Source organism: Schistocerca serialis, chromosome 1 (genome assembly GCF_023864345.2).
Source record: "Schistocerca serialis cubense isolate TAMUIC-IGC-003099 chromosome 1, iqSchSeri2.2, whole genome shotgun sequence".
Lineage (NCBI taxonomy): Eukaryota > Metazoa > Arthropoda > Insecta > Orthoptera > Acrididae > Schistocerca > Schistocerca serialis.
In genome coordinates this window covers 36736362-36762919 of record NC_064638.1, presented here as the reverse complement: position 1 = coordinate 36762919, position 26558 = coordinate 36736362, and the positions used below count along the sequence as shown (strand labels likewise).

At 42.3% G+C, this 26558-nt stretch overlaps 1 protein-coding gene across 3 annotated transcripts in view; it reads left to right on the top strand.

Moving 5' to 3' along the window:
* Nucleotides 1-26558, top strand: part of LOC126461319 (phosphofurin acidic cluster sorting protein 2) — a 722007-nt gene that overhangs the window by 660801 nt on the left and 34648 nt on the right. For all 3 annotated transcript variants that reach the window (XM_050095989.1, XM_050095987.1, XM_050095988.1), the window contains exon 16: nt 17969-18147. In XM_050095989.1, the coding sequence (XP_049951946.1) occupies nt 17969-18147 (179 nt within the window). The remainder of the gene's footprint in view (nt 1-17968; nt 18148-26558) is intronic.

Here is a 26558-nt window from a genome sequence, read left to right as displayed (position 1 = left end):
AAGCGTAAAACACCAATAATTACCACGACTAGCACAAGAACATGAGACTATTGTCGGAGAAAAATACGTTTTCACTATAAGGTTTGCCAGACCAGAACTAAGCACAACAAAATTCCTATTTTGTTACGAAGGTAAATTATCTCTTTTGTACTGTTAGCAATATATTATCAGCAGCCCACGTCAACCTGCAAAACACATCATAAAATCTACTGCTCTGCTCTGCAAGTCCGGAAGCTGAAAGAGATGATTTGATTTCACTATTACCTTCCCGCTTCTTTGCGGTATGATCGATTTCTTTTAATACAGTTTGAATGCGCCGCGGCAGCGGCTTGTTCATTCGTAGCGCAGCTCTGCACCACGGATAATATTTAAATAACTGAAAATGTCTTAAAAGGATGGGATAATAATTTAAGCAAGCTACTACAAATAATAATGCAAGGTTTCATTAAATAACTCTATTCAAAACATTCAAATATGTTAACTTATCTACAATACACACCTTTTTTAAAAATGAGTACGTAATGGCGTACATCGATTAACCATAACAAAAGAAGACTACGTTAGCATGTACAACTGCGACACAGGCTATCTTACTCCCGTAACTCCAAGAGGAAGACAAAGAAATTAATGTTCATGCTGTATTATTTATACTAGTGATGTTTTTCATCTGTGTATGATATTTATCATCTGTGCGGTTTCAGTACTCACCGACACAGATAGTATCTAAAATAAATAATAATAAAAAAAATACATAATTCCATACAATAACAGAATACGATGCACAATATTTTCTCTTTACTACAAAATATGTCTTTTGCTAAGGGACGTTACAAGCGGATAGGCACTTGGTGCAGGGAGTGGCAACTGACCCTTAACATAGACAAATGTAATGTATTGTGAATACATAGAAAGAAGGATCCTTTATTGTATGATTATATGATTGCGGAACAAACACTGGTAGCAGTTACTTCTGTAAAATATCTGTGAGTATGCGTGCGGAACGATTTGAAGTGGAATGATCATATAAAATTAATTGTTGGTAAGGCAGGTGCCAGGTTGAGATTCATTGGGAGAGCCCTTAGAAAATGTAGTCCATCAACAAAGGAGGTGGCTTACAAAACACTCGTTCGACCTATACTTGAGTATTGCTCATCAGTGTGGGATCCATACCAGATAGGGTTGACGGAGAAGATAGAGAAGATCCAAAGAAGAGCGGCGCGTTTCGTCACAGGGTTATTTGGTAACTGTGATAGCGTTACGGAGATGTTTAGCAAACTCAAGTGGCAGACTCTGCAAGAGAGGCGCTCTGCATCGTGGTGTAGCTTGCTCACCAGGTTTCGAGAGGATGCGTTTCTGGATGAGGTATCGAATATATTGCTTCCCCCTACTTATACCTCCCGAGGAGATAACGAATGTAAAATTAGAGAGATTTGAGCGCTTATGGAGGCTTCCAGACAGTCATTCTTCCCGCGAACCATACGCGACTGGAACAGAAAAGGGAGGTAATGACCGTGGCACATAAAGTGCCCTCTGCCACACACCGTTGGATGGCTTGCGGAGTATAAATGTAGATGTAGATGAAACTTCAATGTGTGCTCCCTTGGTAGCTCGGAGAATGTTGAGGCAGTATTCCATGTCCTGCCAGGTGTTTCGTAACATGTGTTCTGTCATAGTACCTACAGCAGCTTGTATCCTAGCCTTCATTTCATCAATGTCAGCAACTGGTGTGACGAAGACACTGTCCTTGGAATAGCATCGGTGGATTGGAAGGAATGGTCCAACACCCTGACCACTCTGCTCTCCATACAGTACGCCCCTTGACTTTTTTTTCTGGGGCTATATCAAGGACAGAGTCTTCGCCTCACCAGTTGCTGACGTCGACGAACTGAAGGCTAGGATACAAGCTGCTGTGGGTACTGTGACAGAACACATGTTACGAAACACCTGGCAGAAACTGGAATACCGCCTCGACATTCTCCGAGCTACCAAGGGAGCACTATGTTGAGATGTACTAACATAAGTGGCCTTTAAAGAAACTAGTAACACTAACCTATGTAATGACATCAAATGTAACTTATTATTCTGTGACAAATTGTTATAATCAGGGCAAGACTTTGTGCTCACCCTGTATTTTAATAATCTTTTTCATCTCCTTGGGCAGTTTATCATCCAATTTTATTTCCTGATAGAAAATACTATTTTCAGTTTTATCAGTTTTTCCTTGGTTAAATGTAAATCCAAATTATGCTTGTTCCACAATTATATACATAATTATTAGCAATGTTTTCCCTGATTTGCACAGCAGATTGGTAGATGTTCTCACTTGGTGCAGAAAGGATATCCAGTTTTTTAAATAGTTGTTTACAATGAGCCCAACTACTATTTTCAGTTATTATTCTTGTAGATCTGTTCTTCACTTCAAAAATTGTGTCCATGTTTTGTGTGTTTGATCACCAGAAAAGAATCCCATTGCTAATAACTGAGTGAGTGTATGTGGGAATAGTAAGTAACCACAAGACGTTGGTTGTAACAAATTGGTGATAGAACCTTGAGAGTATAACATGCCGAAGACAAACTTTTAGCCAGTATCTCTGTGTATTCTTTCCATGTTAACTGGTAATCAACATTCATCCCTACAAACTTTGCAATGTTAACTCATTACATATTGACCAATTGTAAACACCCTTGAGGGTTTCATTTACTTTCTCTAATAGTAATTTCTGGTGTTTTATTAGTGACCATGTCTTATACTCTCTGGAAAGTCACTGATATTTATTAAGGACAGAATTGGACTTAATGCACTACCCTGAGGAAAACCTATGTTTATATTTTTCTTGTCTGACAACTGTTGTCCTAAAAGTTTATCATCAGTAGACGTGTAAACTATCTCCACTTGTTGCCTTTTATTTTCTTTCTAATAATGGAACCACTCATTTGCTATTTCTCTTATACCTAGTGCTTCTAGCTGGATTAGAAGTATTTTATAGCCAACAGTATTGAAGGCCTTGGACAAACCTAAAACTGAAACAGAGACAGTAAGCTTTCTCTTCCATTTCCATCTACCTAGCTTACTGAAAAGACAAATTTATATAGATTTGATTATTTAGAGGACTTACTTATTAAGAAAACAGTGTCTGATGAATCTTTATTTTCACAATGTCTATACTCTGCAAACAAAGAAGACTATAATCAAACAATGGAAAATACAGAATGGAATTAACAGTATTATGAGAAGGAAAGTTGCTACTCACCCTATAGCGAAGATGCTGAGTCGCACATAGGTACAACAAAAAGACTTTCACAATTTCAGAAATTTGTCTTTTCATTAAGATAGGTAGATGCAATTTCACAATTGTAAAAGTCTTTTTGTTGTGCCTATCTGTGACTCAGCATCTCCGCAATATCGTGAGTAAGAACTTTCCTTCTCATAATAAAGAAGACTGTAAAGTACATTTGCAGGTGGTATTTCTGATTGCACTTGAAATTAGGATTTCTTGCTATTGCTGTCACATATATGGCTTTCATAAAGGTAGGAAATTAAGGAGTTGATACCTGGATGAATTGAAAGAACTAGTGTAAGAGGGAAGATGAAGTAATAATTGACTGAAATGGAAGGAATATAATAGGAGATAAATGGGTAGCTTTGAGAGATGATATAGTGAAGGAAGCAGGTGGGCAAACAGGCAAAACAGCAAGAAATCCTTGGATAAGATATAGAATTTAATTCATGAAAGGAGAACATATGAAAGTGCAGCAGATGAATCAGGCACAAGAGAATACATACATCTAAAAAATGTGATTGACAGGATGTGCAAAAGAACAAAGCGGGAGTGGCTAGAGGTGAAATACAATGCTGTAGGAGAATACAGGACTATGAGGAAGATGGATGTTGAATACAGCAAAAATGAACAAAACTCTAGAGAAAATAGATAACTATGAAGAGTTCAGAAGATAAGCCAGTGACAATCAAAGAAGGAATGTTTGAAACCTGAAAGGAATGTATAGAAAGAATAATATTAGGAATAGGATAGATAGTTACTCATCAGAAAGATGACCCATTGAGTTGCAGATATGCACAACGAAAAGACTGCTGCACATGCAGCTATCGGCCAAAGCCTTCCTCAGCAAAGACAACATACACACGCTCACACAGCCAAGTGCACTTCACGCACACTCGGCTGCCACCACAAGCACCTTCGACCATAATGCGACTGTCATGTGAAAAGCAATTGCAGCTTTCCAAATAAAACAAATGTTGTTAACACGCTACATATTTATTCTTCATGTGTAGACATTTGCAGCCCTCAGCCACTGAAAGGCTCCGAATTGTAGCATGTAACATGATGGTGTGTAATGTAACTATGTCAGTGTGTTAGAAACAGTACACTGTAATTGAGTTTTGAAGTTGAAGAGTTCGTCCACACATGGAGCACCCTCTCGTTTGGTATGACAATGCCACACCTCATACGAATGCTGTGACATCTGCAACAATCCGATGCCTTGGGGTTACTTTCATCAGTCATCCTCCCTACAGCTCTGACTTGGTCCCATCCGATTTTGATCTGTTTCCAAAACTTTAAGAATGCCTTTGAGGACTTCACTTTGATAATGATGTAGTGGAGCAATCAGAGGGGAAGTTATGGCTCCATCAACAAAGTCGAACATTCTACTGTAGCGGTCTCAACAAAATGGTCTCCCATTTGAAAAAGATGTTGGTTGACTGGTACGAGCACTGCGGGCTTTGAATCCACGCCAGATGGCATGGACCTCAATTACTACTAGAGGTCTCTGCAGCCTTCGTGCTGTAAGCTGTGGCTGCACGCGCTCCTGCCCCCGCGTATAACGTGAGGGCGCCACGGTGGAGTACGTGGTCCCGGCAGCCAATACCGACGTACCCTATCCTGTATTTAAGGGCCTGCCTCTCGCTCAGCGAGGCAGTCTGATATTCGTGTGAGTCTATTGACATTTTGCCTACAGACAGTGTATTTACTTTGCTTGTTTCCATGTATAAGTGGACGTTGTTGATTTGTGAGGTTTTTTGCTTGTGCCCTGTCGCTTCTTGCTTGTTGTTGTTCGTAGGGTCTTGCTCGGTCGTCAGTCGTGTCTGTCCTTCCCCATTCGTCCATTTTGTTTGTTCACGGGTTGCTCCCGTTCAATCCCGCCGCGCTTTTGTTCTCTGCAATCCCGCGACCGGAACGGTCAGAGTTACAAGAGGTTGCTAGTGTGATGACATGAAGAATAAAGGCTTACAGTTTGTTTTATTTAAACAGCTTTAAGAGTTCTCACATAAAAATTCAGAGGCATTACTTTTCAGCACATTCCTACAGATGACAAATTTTGTCTTTTTATGGATGATACAAGTATAGGAATAGAAAATAGCACCAGGAAACTAATGAAATATTAGAAAACAGCAACAGGTGGTTGTATTTTTTGGTTGTTGTTGTAGTCTTCAGTCCAGAGACTGGTTTGATGCAGCTCTCCATGCTACTCTATCCTGTGCAAGGCTCTTCATCTCCCAGTACCTACTGCAACCTACATCCTTCTGAATCTGTTTTGTGTATTCATCTCTTGGTCTCCCTCTACGATTTTTACCCTTCACGCTGTCATCCAGTACTAAATTGGTGATCCCTTGATGCCTCAGAATATGTCCTACCAACCAATCCCTTCTTCTAGTTGTCTTTTGTTATTACCAGTATTTCTCTTTTCTCAAAAAAATAGCGAAAGTCATGAATATAACATTAGGACAGAAAACAACCTCTACAAATACTTCAAGGGGCCAACATCAGTATAGAAAAGAGTTGGACACATGCATATCACATATATTCAACACCTACCAGAGCACATCAAACATCATGTGGTATTGAATTAAAAAACTTTCTGTGGCAGAACTCCTTTTACTGCATTAAAGAGTATCTTCACATAGACTCTTAAAATCTAATGTTTCAGTTTATAACTAGAAACAGCACTGTAATACAATAATGTTAAGTCCTTACATTGTATTGCACTTAAATGAAGCGACCGATGACCACGCTGTCTGGTCTCCTTCCCCAAACCAACCAACCAACTTAAATGAAGAAGGATGTACATCTTTTACTCTTTTCACATCCCAGTGGTCTCAATAGAATATAACTAATGTCCTGTATGAAACCAGAATTCGGATGAGGGTGAATTGTGTTTTAATGTTGGCTGGGGAGATGATGGAACACTACTTTCAAAGGGTACACCAATAATTAATGGTAGGATATTCCTTACTTCAGTTCAGATTTAAGTGATATTTTGGGGTACAAATAGACCTATTCATGCTTAAGATAGTATTATTTGACAAGGGAAGTGCCTCTTTACGTATAGTTAGTGTTGTTGATGCTAAAGGTATGAAAATGTGGCAAGATATACTACTCATATCATGGAGATGCTGAGTCACAGTTAGGCACAGGAAGAAGACTGTCAGAAAGTGGGGTTTCAGCCAATAAGACCTTCATCAGAAATAGACAAAACACACACATACACACAAACATAAGTCACACACACATGACCGCAGCCTCTGGCTGCTGAGGCCAGAGTGTAAGCAGCAGTGCATGATGGGAGAAGCAACCAGATGTTGGGGGTAGATAGCAAGGTAGGAGTGGGGGACAGTAAAGTGCTGCCTGTGGGGTGTACATGTATGAGGTGGAGAGAGTGTAGGGTAGCTAGGTACAGATGAGAGGTTAGACGGGGGGAAGGGCTATATGGGTGACGACAATGAGTAACAAAGGTTGAGGCCAGGAGGGTTACGTGAATGTAGGATATACTTCAGGGACAGTTCCCAGCTATGCAATTCTGAAAAGCCTCTGCCCGTGGGAAGGATCCAGGTGGAACAGGCTTTGAAGCAGACATTGAAATGAAGAATGTCATGTTGGATGGTGTACTCAGCAACAGGGTGGTCCAGCTGTTTCTTGGCCACAGTATGTCGGTGGCTATTCATGTGGACAGAGGGGGTGTTGGTTGTCATGTCCACGTAAAATGCAGCACAGTGGTTGCAGCTTAGCTTGTAGATCATATGACTAGTTTCACACATTCATAGTAGGTGGTGGTGGGAGGATGTATGCGACAGGTTTGGCATATACACTCCTGGAAATGGAAAACAGAACACATTGACACCGGTGTGTCAGACCCACCACACATGCTCCGGACACTGCGAGAGGGCTGTACAAGCAATGATCACACGCACGGCACAGCGGACACACCAGGAACCGCGGTGTTGGCCGTCGAATGGCGCTAGCTGCGCAGCATTTGTGCACCGCCGCCGTCAGTGTCAGCCAGTTTGCCGTGGCATACGGAGCTCCATCGCAGTCTTTAACACTGGTAGCATGCCGCGACAGCGTGGACGTGAACCGTATGTGCAGTTGACGGACTTTGAGCGAGGGCGTATAGTGGCCATGCGGGAGGCCGGGTGGACGTACCGCCGAATTGCTCAACACGTGGGGCGTGAGGTCTCCACAGTACATCGATGTTGTCGCCAGTGGTCGGCGGAAGTTGCACGTGCCCGTCGACCTGGGACCGGACCGCAGCGACGCACGGGTGCACGCCAAGACCGTAGGATCCTAGCAGTGCCGTAGGGGACCGCACCGCCACTTCCCAGCAAATTAGGGACACTGTTGCTCCCGGGGTATCGGCGAGGACCATTTGCAACCGTCTCCATGAAGCTGGGCTACGGTCCCGCACACCGTTAGGCCGTCTTCCGCTCATGCCCCAACATCGTGCAGCCCGCCTCCAGTGGTGTCGCGACAGGCGTGAATGGAGGGACGAATGGAGACGTGTCGTCTTCAGCGATGAGAGTCGCTTCTGCCTTGGTGCCAATGATGGTCGTATGCGTGTTTGGCGCCGTGCAGGTGAGCGCCACACTCAGGACTGCATACGACCGAGGCACACAGGGCCAACACCCGGCATCATGGTGTGGGGAGCGATCCCCTACCCTGGCCGTACACCACTGGTGATCGTCAAGGGGACACTGAATAGTGCACGGTACATCCAAACCGTCATCGAACCCATCGTTCTAACATTCCTAGACCACCAAGGGAACTTGCTGTTCCAACAGGACAATGCACGTCCGCATGTATCCCGTGCCACCCAACGTGCTCTAGAAGGTGTAAGTCAACTACCCTGGCCAGCAAGATCTCCGGATCTGTCCCCCTTTTAGCATGTTTGGGACTGGATGAAGCGTCGTCTCACGCGGTCTGCACGTCCAGCACGAACGCTGGTCCAACTGAGGCGCCAGGTGGAAATGGCATGGCAAGCCGTTCCACAGGACTACATCCAGCATCTCTACGATCGTCTCCATGGGAGAATAGCAGCCTGCATTGCTGCGAAAGGTGGATATACACTGTACTAGTGCCGACATTGTGCATGCTCTGTTGCCTGTGTCTATGTGCCTGTGGTTCTGTCAGTGTGATCATGTGATGTATCTGACCCCAGGAATGTGTCAATAAAGTTTCCCCTTCCTGGGACAATGAATTCACGGTGTTCTTATTTCAATTTCCAGGAGTGTAGTTATGTTAGAGGGATATGAGCCATGAGACAAAGGGTTGGGAGCAGAGGTTGTGTAGGGGTGGAAAAGGATATAGTGTAAGTTCAGTGGGCAGCAGAATACCACTGTGGGAAGGATGGGAAGGATAGTGGATAGGACATTCGTCTTTTCAAGGCATGATGAGAGGTAGTTGAAACCCTGAAAGATAATGCGATTCAGCTGCTCCAGTTCTGGGCGGTACTGAGTCATGAGGGGAATGCTCCCCTGTGGCCAGACAGTGGGACTTTGGGAGATGGTGGGTGATTGGAGAGAGAACGCACAGAGGATCTGTTTTTGCACGACGTTAGAAGGATAATTCCAGTCTGTGAAGGCCTCTGTATGTTTCGAGACGGACGGCTTGTCACTACAGATGTGACAGCCACAGGTGGCCAGGCTGTATGGGAGGGACTTCTAGTATCGAATGGGTGACAGTTGTCAAAGTCAAGGTATTGCTGGCAGTTGGTAGGTTAGATGTGAACAGAGGTACTGATGCAGCCATCTTTGAGGTGAAGGTCAACATCGAGAAAGGTGGCTTGTTGGGATGAGTAGGATCAGGTGAAGCAAATGTGGGAGAAGGTGTTGAGATTCTGGAGGAATGTGGATAGGGTGTCTTCACCCTCGATCCAGACCACGAAGATGTCATCAATGATTCTGAACCAGATGAGGGGTTTGGGATTGTGGGTGTTTAGGAAGGATTCCTCTATAAGGCCCATTAATAGGTTTGCACAGGATATTGCCACGCGGATCCCCATAGCTGTACGCCAGATTTGTTTGTAGGTAATCCCTTCATAGGATAAGTAATTGTGGGTGAGGATATCGTTGGTCATGGCGACTGGGAAGGAGGTTGAAGGCTTAGAGTCCATTGAGCGTTGGGAAATGTTGTGTTCAATAAAGGTAAGGCCATGTGTAGGTGTTAGGGATTTTAGTGTAAAGGGAGGCAGCATCAGTAGTGACAAGAAGGGCACCATGTGGTAAAGGAACAGAAACTGTGGGGAGTCAGTGGAGGTAATGATTTGCGTCTCTTTTATAGGAGGGCAGGTTGAAGGGAATAAGCTGAAGGTGTCAGTCTACAAGAGCAGAGCTTCTCTCAGTGGGGCGCAGCAACTGGCCGCAGTGAGGCATCTTGGGAGTGGTGTCCTGCCCACTTGTTTCTTATAGAGTGCCTAAAGGATGCTGCTTTCTTGGATAGCTATACAACAGTTCAAGAAAATCACTTTAATGGTTTAATGGTTTATTACAATAAAGGAGACTGACAATACTCACTTTGGGTTGCAAGCAAATGGCAACATGCAAAGAATCAATGTCCTTTGCAATAAACAATATCCATACAAGCAATTAATATAAGGCACAAGTCTCAGTATAACAGTCAGGATGACGGCTCTTCTAGTGCTCTCTTCACGGCCGGGTCTACTAGTGTGCGTCTTCTACTGTCCAGCCAATGCTGGCAGGAGCGGCACTTATATTCTCTTCGCCTAGAGGCCGCTCCTCCCGTGGTGCGGTCCTAGTCCGCGAACTATTGGCTGACGTCATCTCACAGCCTTCTCTGCTCTTGTGTTCTTCATCTTCATGCCGGCACTTGCTGTTACTCCGCAACACTGGGCGGTTGGTTTTATGGATTTTAGGTAGCATGTGGAAGTTACATTTCATACTAGATTTTCCACTGTTTGATTTTTCAAGATGTACCAAAGAAGATTGGTTTGTGGGCCAAATGGAGAAGATACTTACAATTCATAAAGAACTGGTGAGACCTCCAGAACATTTAGACAGGGGCTACCTATCACTTTTTTAACATTGTCCAGTGTTGCCCAGACTACAGGGGAGAAAGTTATAAAGCAGACGCTAACATTAGTTAGGTGAAATAAGTATTTGTCTCTTCTGTACACAGTGAAAAATATTGTTACTTATTTATGGCATCCGACACCCCACATATTGTCTATCGTGGAAACACAATATTGGCTGCTATTGGCTACAGGAAGTGGGTATCCAATGGTGAGCACAGTATAAGGCTATGGCTTAGAGTCTGCTTAGTTGACAAGTAACTTTCAACAGTGCTACAGTGCTAGTTGTGTTGATATTAAGCAGAGCAATGGCAATTATATAAAAGCAAACACTGAATTATATCTACAACAACAGTTGCCAATGCTGACACTTAGGAAGAAAGGAACCCAAGGAACTATACAGAGAGAGAAAGAAGTGGCAGATGAAATATCAGTGTTTCTGCAAGATGGGTCAGTGGAATGTTTGGTGTCTTATATGGTCGACTGTGCAGACAGTGCACATGAGTAAAATGATGATGATACATGCTTGCAGGTGAATATGATATCGGAACAAGTACCGAGCAATGTAGTACATTGGTGGAATAGAGTGCTGTGTGTAGTGCTGGAATGGGAACAGGGAAGGGCTTCGTGAATAAGGACAGTGACTAACAAAACTTAAGGCCAGAAGGGTTATGGGAACGTAAGGTATACTGCAGGGAGAGTTTCCACCTGTGCAATTCAGAAAAGCTGGCTGGTGTTGGTGGGAAGGATTCAGATGGCACATGCTCTGAAGCAGCCATTGAAATGAAGGATGTCACCCAGTATTCAACCAATAAACCAAAGTCTACTGTTTGCTCTACTCACAACTGAGGCTATGTGATCATTGCATTTCAATTTCAAGTATTACATCCAGTCATACGTTTGAGTTGGCCGATTCCAACAGTAACTCAGTGATATTATAGTCATAGGATACAACGTTTTTTTTCATTTTGTGAATTGCACAACTTTACATTTCTGAACGTTTAACGCAAATTGCCTATCTTTGTAGCACTTTGAAATCTGGCAGCTGAATATTTATGCAGTCTGGCAGCTGAATATTTATGCAGCATTTTGATAAACACAATCAAGGTCCCTCAGCTCACTGCCATTAAAGAAAACATGAGGTTTGAAGAATTCATTGTAGCCCTGAAGTAATTATAAAGATAGTGGTGGACAAGTTGTTTCTATGCCATAGTTTGACGGTGGCCGTTAATGTGGACAAACAGCTTCTTGATCGTCATGCACAACTAGAATGCAGCACAGTAGTTACAACCTATCTTGTAGGTCATATTACTGGTTTCACAGGTAACACTGCCTTTGATGGGATAGGTGATGTTTGTGACAGGACTGGAGTAGGTGGTGGTGGGAAGATTTATAGGACATGTCTTGCATATGGGCCTATTGCAGGGATATGAGCCATGAGGCAAGTGGTTGGGAGCAGGGGTTGTGTAGGGATGGATGAGTATGTTATGTATGTTCGGTGTGCAGCAGAATACCACTGTGGGAGGAGTGGGAAGGACATTTCTCATATCAGGGCATGACGAGAGGTAATCAAAACCCTGGCAGATAATGTAATTGAGCTGCTCCAGTCCTGGGTGGTACTGAGTCATGAGGGGAATGCTCCCCTGTGACCGGATGGCGGGACTTTGGGAGGTGTTGAGTGACTAGAAAGATAAGGCATGGGAGATCTATTTTTGTACATGGTTGGGAGGATAATTACGATCTGCGAAGACCTCAGTGAGCACCCTCGGTATATTTCGAGAGGGAATGCTTGTCACTACAGATGTGATGGCCATGGGTGGACTTCTTGGTATGGAATTAGTGACAGCTGTCAAAGTGGATGTATTGCTGGTGGTTTGTAGGTTTGATACGGACAGAGCTACTGACATAGCCATCTTTGAGGTGGAGGTCAATATCAAAGAAGGTGGCTTGATGAGTTGAGTAGGACCAGGTGAAGCAAGTGGGAGAGAAGATGTTGAGTTCTGGAGGAATGTGGATGGGGTGCCCTCACTCTAGATCCATATCATGGAGATGTTATCAATGAATCTGAACCAGATGATGGTATGGGATTCTGGGCATTTAGGAAGGATCCCCCTAGATGGCCCATGAATAGATTGGCATAGGATGGTGCCATGCGTGTGCCCACAGCTGTAGGATTTGTTTGTAGCTAATGCCTTTAAAGGAGAAGTAATTGTTGGTGAGGATATAGTTGGACATGGTGACTAGTAAGGAGGTGTCAGGTTTGTAATCTGTTGGTCATTGGGAAAGATAGTGTTCAATAGTGGTAATGTCATGGGGATTAGGTATGTTAGTGTAAAGGGAGGTGGCATCAGTAGTGGCGAGCAGGGAACCATGTGGTAAAGGAAGGAACTGTGGACAGTCAGTGGAGGAAATGGTTGGTATTTTTTATATAGGGTTTGTGGGTAATAAGCTGAAGGTGTTGGTCTATGAGAGAAAAAATTCCGTGATCTGAGGTTTTTCCGACACACAGAAATCTTTGAAATTTCTTGGGTATTCAGCCTGATGATATTGAGCCTGATGACATCGTCCAATAGGTATGATATTTTGCCAAGCTGTTTTCCTGTCATCTTCAGGCATTCCTGGAATCTGTATGATATCTGATGGATACCGACTGTATATAACCTCTACCCCCTTACTGCAGCCACAGCCTTGTGCTTCCATCTGGTCCATGTCCGATGGCAGGGGAACCGCGGTGCCAGGTAGTGTGGAAAGGGCGGCACCCTGCAACAGATCATGGAGTGCAGTTCTTGGGAACTTGACTTTTAATGGTTTATAATATTTATTACATTAAACTTAGAGTTATAAATGATATGTCAAATGAAAGAGTTACTTAAACAGTTTTACCAAGAACCTTATAAATGTTCAATGTGAGCACCATTTGTCACATTGGTTGAACTTCACTGTACCCAAGCGCTGGATAGGCCGCAAGGGGCCCAATGACAAAGCTTGCTTTGCATGGCCTCCACATTCACCCGACCTAAAGCCACGTGATTTTTTCCTTTGGGCTTCATCAAGGGTCATGTGTACGTGCCTCCACTACCAGTAGGAGCAGGTACTAAACATGATTACATACATCATCCATAGCATAGTAAAAATACAATCAGGAACTGATTTTGAATAAGTCTACAGCAATATGACTGTATAGTGCAGGGGTGGCCGAGATTGTGGCTCATGGGCAATGCACTGCTATGAGCGCCATACTGCTCAGCTTTGTTGCACATTTCCCCCACCGCCATGCCTCTCTGTCTGATCGTGGGAAGGGGTGAAGAGTGGGAAACTGTGAACGCACCGAACAATGGCAGTGCAGCTACGCTGCATACAACTTGGTTTTATACTTCATATTTCTCAACAATGTAGACCACAAACAAAACAAGTTTTCAGTATTATTTATTTTTGGCACATTGAAGACGTAATTTTTATCTTGTACAAACTGTTAGTGTACAGACAGGTACAGACAATTTCACAGATTTTCGCATTCAAGTTGCCATGTAATCATGACTTATTTAGTTTCACTATAAGAAAAAGGTTTTCTCACACAAGCATGTTGATCGAAATATTGTAGCACTTTTGCAACCTCATTATGGAGATGTGGAAACTCACCTGAGGAAAGCAATGTACATGTCATTAAAATAGAAATTACTTTGCAGATCTATCAGTTACATCTGCCCATGCACTGGCACTGGGTCACTTTAAACTGAATTGGTAAATGGTCTCTAAAACATCTCCTCCCCCCCTCCCCCAAGAAAAAGATAAAGAAGATGTAAGACGTTCAGTTCGGGAAACTATCTTTATAATTACTTCAGGGCTACAATGAATTCTTCAAACCTCATGTTTTCTTTAATGGCAGTGAGCTGAGGGAACTTGATTGTGTTTATCAAAATGCTGCATAAATATTCAGCTGCCAGACTGCATAAATATTCAGTTGCCAGATTTCAAAGTGCTACAAAGATCGGCAACTTGCTTTAAACGTTCAGAAATGTAAAGTTGTGCAATTCACAAAATAAAAAAAACGTTGTATCCTATGACTATAATATCACTGAGTTACTGTTGGAATCGACCAACTCAAATGTATGACTGGGTGTAATACTTGAAATTGAAATGCAATGATCACATAGACTCAGTTGTGAGTAGAGCAAATGGTAGACTTCGGTTTATTTGTGGAATACTGGGTGAAGTGCAATCAGTCTAGTAAAGAGATTGCTTACAAATCACTCGTGCAACTGGTTCTAGAATACTGCTCAAGTGTGTGGGACTCACACCAGATAGAACTAACAGGGGATATTGAATGTATACAGAGAAGGGCAGCATGAACGGTCACAGGTTTGTTTGATCTGTCGGAGAGTACTGAAGGACCTGAACTGGCAGACTCTTGAAGACAGACGTAAACTATTCTGAGAAAGTCTATTAACAAAGTTTCAAGAACTGACTTTAAATGATGACTCCAGGAATATGCTACAATCCCCTATGTTTCACTCACACAGGGACTGTGAGGATAAGATTAGAATAATTACTGCACACCCAGACATGCTCCATATGTGACTGGAACGGGAACAAATCATAATAAGTGGCACAGTGGGACATACCCTGTGCCATGCACCTCACTGTGGTTTGCAGAGTATAGATGTAGATGTGTCCCTTCTGTAATGTGATCTGCTTTTTAAATGCATCTCCATCAGATCAGAAAGAAGTTGTTTCTCACCTTCCAGTGTCTTACTGTCGGCAATATGCAGTCAAGTCCACTTAAAATGCCAGTTCTTCATCCATTTTGGATGTTCTAATTTTCATTACTGCACTCCTCTTTTTCTTTCATAAATTCAACAATTGAAAAATTGTTCCAGACTTGCCCCTTGACTTAACCAACATATGTCATTAATACAGGGTGTTTATAAATGAATATTGGGCTTTTAATGGTTTATAATATTTATTACATTAAACTTACAGTTATAAATGATATGTCAAATGAAAGAGCTACTCAAACAGTTTTACCAAGAACCTTATAACAATTCAATGTGAGCACCATTTGTCACATTGGTTGAACTTCACTGTACCCAAGCGCTGGATAGGCCGCAAGGGGCCCAATGACAAGGCTTGCTTTGCATGGCCTCCACGTTCACCTGACCTAAAGCGATGTGATTTTTTCCTTTGGGATTCATCAAGGATCATGTGTATGTGCCTCTGCTACCAGTAGACCTCCTGAATTAAGAAATCGACAGCTGTTGCTACGATCATTGAAGACACACTATCAACATTTAGGAAGAACTCGCCTATAGACTTGATGTGTGCCGTGTTACAAATGGCGCTCACATTGAACATTTATAAGGTTCTTGGTAAAACTGTTTGAGTTGCTCTTTCATTTGACATGTCATTTATAACTGTAAGTTTAATATAATAAATAATATAAAGCATTAAAACCCTGATATTCATTTATAAACACCCTGTATATAGAGTCCCCATACTCTTCATTCAGTTCCATTGAATTTAGTTGCAACTGATAGAGGAATAATGCTTGCAACATCAGAAATCTTTTTATTCATGCCACCAATATCTTCAAGTGCTGTATGCCTACAAATTTAGCATAAAGTGCTTCTTGACGTACTGAACAATGAATCCCATTTGTCTGTCATTGTAATTCTTTGTTCTTTTATTGTCAACTAAATTTTTAAATTATTTCTGCACACTACTATAATACTGTTTCCTCACAAATTTGCAATACCCATCACTTGTGCAACTGCACAGTAAATATTGGAAATTCTCATCCCTCTCTTCTGTCATTCCCATTCATTTTCAAATGAATCACTAGACTGCCTCTTTCTGTGCAAACATCCACTGGACCTTTGAGTATCCTTCACACTATGAACAAATAGCAAATGGTAAACAGTGCTGACAACATTATTCAGCCGAGCTGAAGAGATTTGTGCCATCTAGAAAATGTCACACCACAATACTAAATTAAATGTCATGCTGTACTGAGCCCTTAAAGGAAGGAATGAACAAAGGAGCCTTGGCCCACAAATTCGTCCCATGTGAAATTTGGGACACCACAACCAGGTGTGCAAAAGAAAAACTATGGATATTCAAGGAAGGACAATGTTCACTTGTTACAAAAACTGGTGCTGATACATGCCATATATGCTCGCTACAGTTTGCAGGATGATTTTCATAATGAACTTCTTTGTTATACACATTGAATTGCCTGCAACATAGATTACAGTGATTTCAAGAGAAGCAATGGATGGTTGCACAACTTCAAATAGTGCTACTGAATCGGAAGACATAAGACATTGAAATTTCAGACAAAGCGTCAACTTGACAATGCGCAGCAAACTGCAGAATCGGCACGAAAATTTGTCGATGAGATAAACAGACTTATCTCATTATTCAATAAGGAATTTGATTGCAACTCTGTCTAAGAAGAAATGCATATTAAAGGAACCATAGAAATCACAGACATGAAGAGAATGTTATCAAGATCAATTAATGCCTTAACACATTTGCATACAATTATGCTGACTGTTAATTTGGATCATAAATTGGCTGAAAAGTTATTTGTTGTGCTCTGTCCCCTACAATTCTTTCTGATGAGCATGATCATGCATTGGTAGCAGGAATACTTAGATCACAGCAAGCAAGAGTGAAAAAATGGGCATTAGAAAACTACAACTATGATATGAGCACTGCCTTTGACCAATAGCTGGTCAAAATAACTTGCCTTTGCTTGATTCCTGGACTGTGTATAAAAATCATACTCCTTTAGAGCAAACTATCCCACCTGAAAAGAGAGTGACATTGCAATTTGTACCACCTGGAACCACTGGACAAATTCAGCCTCTGGATGTCTGTTTTTTTCCATGTCTGCAAAACATACTATCACACTATCTGCAGCTAAACCTTAAAATAGCCAGTTTCATGATAAGCATTTGGTTGCAAGCGATCACATTCCATTAGTTCTTGTGACCCCATTATACCAACACGATTCTTTAAGAGAGGATACCTAGCTGAATGCCCTGTGTGGTTTGTAACTCCCAAGGAATTCACCTTTATCTTGATGGTGCAAACTTTTGTGATCATTGTAGTGCACCATTTTTAATTTGGTATTCATGGTGCAAGTTAATGGTTTGTTTTGAACATTTCTTGAATGTCAACGAGGTCCATTTCGTGAAATGTAATACATGCATCCCATGCACCTCCTGGACTCTCATTTTCTGTTGCCCTACTGATCCACATGGTAGTTGTAGCAGCTAATATTTTTCCTAATGTAGTTGTTAACACAGAACTTTTAAATCAGCCTTACTTATGATTGAACTTGTAACTTCACACTCAAGGGATTCCTTATTATACTGGCCTCTTCATTCTTTCACTCTTCTTGTAGGTGTGATTTTTAAATAATGGCTCTTCTGATCTGCAACCCTAATGTAGATGACATGGATGTGATTACACATCTCTCTCTTTCTTAGTGGTTCACAAAGCTGTTGTATTGCCTCTGCTTTCATGAAGATGTGTCATGGATTTCCATATTATCTTTTTTCTTGTTACTATTAATAACATTTTGTAGTTTATCATATTGTGAAGCAACTGTTGCACATGTTTAACAGAATTGAGATGTTGATAGGATGTGCGACTGGGACCAATGGATGGAACATCATCTGCTTCGATGGACTTGGATGAAAATATGCAGCCACAAGTAGTGTCTGGCTCGCCCCCTTCGCTCGCTTCAGTACCTGAAAAGAAAGAGCGCATCACCCCTCCTAGCTCACCTAACATCAACAACTTCTCCATGGGGCAATCCAAGTACGTAAAAAACACTTCTGTAATGAAAAATTATTTATTAAAGGTGCTTATACACGTTTGACTTTTGTTGAATATCAATACATATCTTAGCCCTATGTAATATATACTAGTTTTTAGACTATATAACACATCTTGTGGCTGTTTTGTGAATAACATTGTATTGTTGTGATGCTAAAAGCACAGTGAAATGACAACACTTCACAAACAAATTTAATATTGCTAACAGCTACACTGCTACACTAATAGTGGCACTCTATTATTATTTTTTATTTATTTTTTTCTCTGCATGTTTTCTAAAATGTCATCCACTGACCATCCATTAAATCGTCAGCTCGGCCATTTCTTATCACTGCTACTCCACCCTGTTCTTGATATATTCATTTGTTTTCTTAGCTCTCCTAAAAATTCAGACTATGCATCTCAACATTTATCACTCAGCAGCCTTCACTTTTAAATACATTAAAAGTCTATGTCTTACTGCAATGGGCAAAACAGATAATACGCATGCATTGTAAATTTGCCTTTCAGATATATCAGAAGCTTAGTTTTAAAAATAGTATTTAGTTTACCAAATGCACTCCAGACCATGTTAATTTTCCTGTTTATTTCTTCTTCTGTCCATTGAGCTGTTTTCTTCAACTACCCTGAATACAAAAAGTTTTCAACAACTTCTATGATCCCACTGTTAACATCTACTATTTCATTTTTTATGTGTTTATTGTTGATTATTTTAGATTTATTGGAGTTTATTTTCAGGCCTACTTTCAAACATTCTTTGTCAGGTTATTCTGTTTGTTGATGAAGTTTATCTGCCTGCACTATGTGAGAACAGTAGAATGTTCTCAGAAAAATGAAGATAGCTCAGATATGTTTCATTAAGATGTATCCCTTCTTTGTTTTCACAGTTTACAAATCTGAAACCTGTATCTAGAACTACTGACAATGAGAATAGTTTTACCGGTATTGAATCTCCATCTGTAACACCTCCTTCATTTCTAAATTTAGTTAAATACTTGTCAGATAATATGAAACATAAATTTTTGAATTGCCATTAGAGTCCATAGCATTGACATCCAAACAGAGCACAAACTAACACAACTGACGAATGCCCAGAGAGAATCACCAGGTTCATCATGTGTCTGATGTAAAAGGGATTGTATTAAGAAGAGGGAATGTGTCATTCCACTAAAGGTAAATGAGGGGAGCTTGTCCACGGTTGCAGACTCTTAACTGCCTTTGATGGAAAGCAGCTCTACTAACAAAATGGCATAGTGCCTGGACTGGCACTGTCAATGTAAGCATGGCAGTGTCGGCTTGTGATGTGTTGTCATTGGTTTTTGGTGGGCAGTTTGAATTCCTGATGCCCACCTGGGATATCAAAGCTCTCCATTCTGTATTCAACATGAAGGCCCAAAGTCATTTAAGATTGTGGTTGCTGCACCATGGGGGCATGTACTAGTTTTGAATGAGGCAACAGCGAGTTGTTGGATTTAGCTAAGTCATCCTCAACTGGACACATGATACTTATGTTGACATTAGTAGAGATGGAGGTGGTAGCAGCAGCAGCAACAGCAGTTAGTGTTGAATCATGTGGTACCTGCCCCATGATAAAGCCTGTTGCCTTCTTGTGGGATTCTGGTCAGTGTCTGATAGTGGCTGCAGGTAAGCATCACAAGTAGGTAAGCATCACAAGTCAAGTGCTGCTGAAGTTGGCTCTGTGAGGAGTGACACTCTGATAACATTACTAGATGGAAGTCAGGGGGGAATGAAACACGCCTGCTTCTGAAATTATTAAAGATTGGCTGCTGCTTTGGTGAGTTTACAAAGTTTCTTTTCCTCCTGGGAAACCATGGCACCCAATGTCTAACCTAGATAATCCCTTAAGGTATAGATTGACATTCCTTGCTGGAAACAGGCCACACATGGCATGTCTATGAATTGCTGTGTTGGGTATTAGGGTTTACTGGGGTTTTGAGACTGAGGAAGAATTCTACATGGCCACAATCATTGACCAATGCTGTTCTGTAGGTACTAAGAAGCAGGGTTAACAGTTCCTCTATCATAGTCAGCTGTTATATGTGCATTTGCCTTTTTAATGTCGGCACCAAGCATGTTGTCTCATTGTTTGTCTGTAGATAGAACAGTGCAGATATCAAGCAACAGGTCTACAAGATCATGTTCCTGTTCCAGGAGATGTGGAACAGCTAGTATATTAGTTGAGGACCATAGTTGATGCCTTTGGTTGTCATAATCTCTTACGTTGCCAATATTTATCTGTGCACCGTGACTGGTTTTGACAGCTGTGAAATGCAATATTACTATGTGTGGCTAGTACTTCATCTGCTACATTGTGGAAAAGTACAGTTCCATTAAACTGAAATTTATTCTTTGGCACAGGGCTTGTTGTGGACCAATGTGTGAATAATTATTGTTTTGTGGTCCGACATTCACCACACAGCTTGCATGCCGGAATTAGGTTTTCGACATCTTTGTTAATCTGTGGCCAGTAGGCATGGTGCCATTCAAACTGTGTCATGAATGTCATTGTCCAACAGTTCCTGAGTAGCAACTGTAGCAGTTGTTCCTGGCAAGCCTGGAGGATGAATAGGCACGTTTCTTCATATTATGTGATTAGTAGGATCATAGCTGCATTTGGTGAGCACCTGAGTCTCAGTTAGAAGAATAAACACAAGCTGAAATTTTGTGTCACAGATGGATGTGCAAGCCAACCTCTGTAAAGGTAGTTTAGAACTACTTGAAACATGGTGTCTGGCTTGCCAAGAGCCAACAAATGATTAAAGACAGTAAGAAGAAGTCATGAGAAGTATTCCTTGACTAAATAAATGTTCCACTAGCTCAACATAAGTACAGGGAAGTACAAGAAAGCTTTCCGGGAAATGCTGTTGGCCACAAATACTAACCATTCTGAAAGAGAGATATCTCCAAAACAAACTACTGGAAATTTCACAATATGTCACCCCAGCATTTCAGTAAGACATCCACCACTGTCAAGTCAGTCTCTGCACCTGATCATTACTGTTCAACAATAGAGAGCTATAGGCTGGACCTCATACCTATCTGTACTGAATCCTATTGTTGCTGTTTCTCCTTAGGGAATCTGGATACAGCTCTGTTTGAGGCATGTGATACTGTACTCGATCATTGTTAAATGAGCTGCAATATATTCCAACACCTTAACAATAAACCTGTAGAAATCATTCTACAATTTTTAAATACAATGTGGCAAACAAGACAGATTCATAACTGGGGAGGGAGGCAGTAGTAGTGATCCCCTCCCTCCAGACTACAGAAGAAGCAAGTGTACCTCAGGAGTTGTCAAAGTATTGCGTTAATGTGCATCAATAGTGGACTGCTCTTTATTTGTTGATGATGTAGTTTTTTATCCTTCTATAACTCTGCAGCAGCAACATGTCAGTCTCAACTCAAAATTAAAAAAAAAGGTTGGCCGAATGGATTGTACATACTAGTGTTAGATTTTATGCATATGTGTGTGTGTGACAGAGAGCTTATTTTAATTATTTTTTTAATTTGCCTGTTTTGCAAATAAATGATACCAGTCCTAAGTTTCAAGGATTTTGTGAAGTTCCTGGCTCTCACGATTCAAAGCTCTCATGGCTATCACACCTTCTACTGACCCCCAGACTCCGATGATTAGTTGCTGAACAGTTCAGAGAAAATTTGAGTCTCTAAATTATTTCAAGCAGTTAGTCCACGAACCCACGCGAATTGTAAATGGTTGTAAAAACACACTTGACCTCTTAGCCACAAACAATCCAGAGCTAATAGAGAGCATCATGACTGGTACAGGGATTAGTGATCAGAAGGTCGTTATAGCTAGGCTCCATACTGTTTCTTCCAAATCCACCAGAAACAAACGCAAAATAATTTTTATTTAAAAAAGCGGATAAAGTGTCACTAGAAGCCTTCCTAAGAGACAATCTCCATTCCTTCCGAACTGACTATGCAAATGTAGACGAGATGTGGCTCAAATTCAAAGATATTGTAGCAACAGAAATTGAGAGATTCATACCGCATAAATTGGTAAGAGATGGAACTGATCCCCCATGGTACACAAAACAGGTCCGAACGCTGTTGCAGAGGCAACAGAAAAAGCATGCGAAGTTCAGGAGAACGCGAAATCCTGAAGATCGGCTAAAATTTACAGACGCGCAAAATTTGGCACGGACTTCAATGCGAGATGCCTTTAATAGGTTCCACAATGAAACATTGTCTCGAAATTTGGTAGAAAATCCGAAGAAATTCTGGTCGTATGTAAAGTACACAAGCGGCAAGACGCAGTCAAATACCTTCGCTGTGCAGTGCCGATGTTACTGTTACTGATGACTGTGCCGCTAAAGCGGAGTTATTGAACGCAGTTTTCCGAAATTCCTTCACCAGGGAAGACGAATGGAATATTCCAGAATTTGAAACACGAACAGCTGCTAGCATTAGTTTCTTAGAAGTAGATACCTTAGGGGTTGTGAAGCAACTCAAATCGCTTGATACGGGCAAGTCTTCAGGTCCAGATTGTATACCGATTAGGTTCCTTTCAGATTACGCTGATACAATAGCTCCCTACTTAGCAATCATATACAACCGCTCGCTCACCGATAGATCTGTACCTGCAGATTGGAAAATTGCGCAGGTCGCACCAGTGTTTAAGAAGGGTAGTAGGAGTAATCCATCGAACTACAGACCTATATCATTGATGTCGGTTTGCAGTAGGGTTTTGGAGCATATACTGTATTCAAACATTATGAATCACCTCGAAGAGAACGATCTATTGATAAGTAATCAGCATGGTTTCAGAAAACATCGTTCTTGTGCAACGCAACTAGCTCTTTATTCGCACGAAGTAATGGCCGCTATCGACAGGGGATCTCAAGTGGATTCCATATTTCTAGATTTCCGGAAAGCTTTTGACACCGTTTCTCACAAGCGACTTCTAATCAAGCTGCGGGCCTATGGGGTATCGTCTCAGTTGTGCGGCTGGATTCGTGATTTCCTGTCAGGAAGGTCGCAGTTCGTAGTAATAGACGGCAAATCATCGAGTAAAACTGAAGTGATTTCAGGTGTTCCCCAGGGAAGCGCCCTGAGACCACTGCTGTTCCTGATCTACACTCCTGGAAATGGAAAAAAGAACACATTGACACCGGTGTGTCAGACCCACCATACTTGCTCCGGACACTGCGAGAGGGCTGTACAAGCAATGATCACACGCACGGCACAGCGGACACACCAGGAACCGCGGTGTTGGCCGTCGAATGGCGCTAGCTGCGCAGCATTTGTGCACCGCCGCCGTCAGTGTCAGCCAGTTTGCCGTGGCATACGGAGCTCCATCGCAGTCTTTAACACTGGTAGCATGCCGCGACAGCGTGGACGTGAACCGTATGTGCAGTTGACGGACTTTGAGCGAGGGCGTATAGTGGGCATGCGGGAGGCCGGGTGGACGTACCGCCGAATTGCTCAACACGTGGGGCGTGAGGTCTCCACAGTACATCGATGTTGTCGCCAGTGGTCGGCGGAAGGTGCACGTGCCCGTCGACCTGGGACCGGACCACAGCGACGCACGGATGCACGCCAAGACCGTAGGATCCTACGCAGTGCCGTAGGGGACCGCACCGCCACTTCCCAGCAAATTAGGGACACTGTTGCTCCTGGGGTATCGGCGAGGACCATTCGCAACCGTCTCCATGAAGCTGGGCTACGGTCCCGCACACCGTTAGGCCGTCTTCCGCTCACGCCCCAACATCGTGCAGCCCGCCTCCAGTGGTGTCGCGACAGGCGTGAATGGAGGGACGAATGGAGACGTGTCGTCTTCAGCGATGAGAGTCGCTTCTGCCTTGGTGCCAATGATGGTCGTATGCGTGTTTGGCGCCGTGCAGGTGAGCGCCACAATCAGGACTGCATACGACCGAGGCACACAGGGCCAACACCCGGCATCATGGTGTGGGGAGCGATCTCCTACACTGGCCGTACACCACTGGTGATCGTCGAGGAGACACTGAATAGTGCACGGTACATCCAAACCGTCATCGAACCCATCGTTCTACCATTCCTAGACCGGCAAGGGAACTTGCTGTTCCAACAGGACAATGCACGTCCGCATGTATCCCGTGCCACCCAACATGCTCTAGAAGGTGTAAGTCAACTACCCTGGCCAGCAAGATCTCCGGATCTGTCCCCCATTGAGCATGTTTGGGACTGGATGAAGCGTCGTCTCACGCGGTCTGCACGTCCAGCACGAACGCTGGTCCAACTGAGGCGCGAGGTGGAAATGGCATGGCAAGCCGTTCCACAGGACTACATCCAGCATCTCTACGATCGTCTCCATGGGAGAATAGCAGCCTGCATTGCTGCGAAAGGTGGATATACACTGTACTAGTGCCGACATTGTGCATGCTCTGTTGCCTGTGTCTATGTGCCTGTGGTTCTGTCAGTGTGATCATGTGATGTATCTGACCCCAGGAATGTGTCAATAAAGTTTCCCCTTCCTGGGACAATGAATTCACGGTGTTCTTATTTCAATTTCCAGGAGTGTATATAAATGACCTGGGTGACAATCTGAGCAGTTGTCTTAGGGTGTTCGCGCGCGTGTGTGTGTGTGTGTGTGTGTGTGTGTGTGTGTGTGTGTGTGTGTGTGTGTGTGTGTGTGTATGACCGAGTGGCTTATGGGATGAAGCATAAGCCAGCATTAAGTCAGGGTTGCAGGCAAGGACCTCACTGATTACTGAACAAGTCCCAAATTATTTTAGAGTTACTGAGATATAAGGAAAACTACAATCCTCCACAGGTTTCTTATTTTATGGTTCATGAACTTTTCAGGTGAGCATAAAAACTGTGTGCAGTATTCACAGATAGAATTAAGGGAGGGAGGGAACTCTTTTAACTTCTGTGTAATGTATCCTGGCTGTGACCTGTGGATTTATTTACTAAATGGCTGTACAGTATTTTGAACTGCAGTTACAGATGATCTCAAAGACACTGGAGCAGACAAGATGCATTTAAGATGTAAAAGTCATCTGCAACTACATATTTAACGCCCTTCAGTCTACACAGTGCACCCAATCTGATTAATGTGTTTCATTTATTTTACTCTGTTCTCAACATGGAAGGGTTGATTAAGAAGGTATCATTCTGCTGAATACCAGAGCATATGGGATTTCTGGAAAACAAACTGGCCAACATGGCAGCCAGGATGCATGTAGCACATATGCTGTGGTTCAGTATGTCATCCTCATGCTTGCTATCTCCTAGATGTTGATGTGTCTATGAGAGGATGTGTGGCTAGGAGTACCGAACAGTAAGCAGTTGCTAGTAAGGTCAGCTACTTGAACACCAAGTGTTTTCTTCCACCCTTGTAGACAGTAACTCCTTCTCGCTCAACTACAAATAGTATAAAGTACAAGAGCACATGACTTTCCACTAGAACATGAGGAACTTGGAGTGTGCAATACTTGTGGCATATGCATTTCAGTAGATTGTATTTTACTGTTCAGCAAGAGCATGGAAACTGGCTTGTCCAATTATTTGCTCACTCATTTTATTCTGATCTACTTCCCATGTTATTTCAATAGTGTTGTCAGGGTGATTGGCTCATATATGCTTTTTTTGTAAATTATAAGCTTGTCAGACTTTTTTGAGTTCTTATTTTAGCCTACTTGTTGTTCTGCCCAGATTTTTAGTATGTTTTAGAAGACAGATTATGCTTATACATTTTCAGTTTGAGTTGCAGTTTGTCATTATTCAGGTGAATGTGGAAAATGGGAGAAAGTGAGTGTGGTTTTAACTGAGTTTAAAATCAAACAGTGGAAAATCCAGGATGGAATTTTGACAATCCCAGAAAGGATAGATTGCTACTCACCATACAGAGGAGATGTTGATTTGCAAACAGGCACAACAAAAAGACTGCTATACATTTGAATTTTCAGCCACAAGACTTTTATCTGCAGTAGAAAACATGCACACACTTTCACAAGCACAACTCACACACACATGAATACTGTCTCTGGCCGCTGAGGCCTCAGTATGTGCTTGTGTGAATGTGTTTTCTACTTCAGAAGAAGGCCTTATGCCTGAAACCACAAACTCAGAGCAGTCTTTTTGTTGTGCCTGTCTTTAACTGAGTTTGTATATTATTCCCATTAAATCTTACACCTTTGAACGTCATTTGACTGGGATTATTTTTGTGAGGGACTGACAACCCCTATGTATAATTTCCTAAATCCCACACACACAATCATTTTTATGTTGGTTCTGGATTATAATAATGAATGACCATAAAACTGCTGTTATGTTGGTTCACAATTTCCTGTACTTGGAATACCTTTTTCACTGATCTTTCTACAGCTTTCCTGTGAAATCTTTATACGAGGGTGATTCGAATGAAA